Raw genomic sequence first — 253 nt, forward strand, 5'->3', positions numbered from 1 at the left:
CCCCCACTGGCCACCGGCCCCCACCTCCAGCTCGCCATTCTCAGCGGCATCGTGCAGCGGCGTGCCGCCCCAGGCGTCGGCAGTGATCTCCCCACCGTGCAGCAGCAGCCAGCTCAGCACCTTGGCGTGGCCGCGGCTGGCGGCGAAGTGCATGGCCGTGGCCCCCTCGGCATCCCGCTCCGACAGGCTCACCGTCGTGAAGCTCATCTGCGTGGGCAGGCGGGCTGAGTGCCGGCGCCGCCAGCCCCACGCC

The 253-nt window shown here is 73.9% G+C and overlaps 1 protein-coding gene across 1 annotated transcript in view; it reads right to left on the minus strand.

The window, feature by feature from the left end:
- ESPN (espin) overlaps nucleotides 1–253 on the minus strand; it is a 7,666-nt gene that overhangs the window by 6,485 nt on the left and 928 nt on the right. The window contains exon 3 of the mRNA XM_010565382.1: nucleotides 25–207. Within this exon, the coding sequence (XP_010563684.1) occupies nucleotides 25–207 (183 nt within the window). The remainder of the gene's footprint in view (nucleotides 1–24; nucleotides 208–253) is intronic.

Source organism: Haliaeetus leucocephalus, unplaced genomic scaffold, assembly GCF_000737465.1.
Source record: "Haliaeetus leucocephalus isolate CR32 unplaced genomic scaffold, Haliaeetus_leucocephalus-4.0 Scaffold190, whole genome shotgun sequence".
NCBI lineage: Eukaryota > Metazoa > Chordata > Aves > Accipitriformes > Accipitridae > Haliaeetus > Haliaeetus leucocephalus.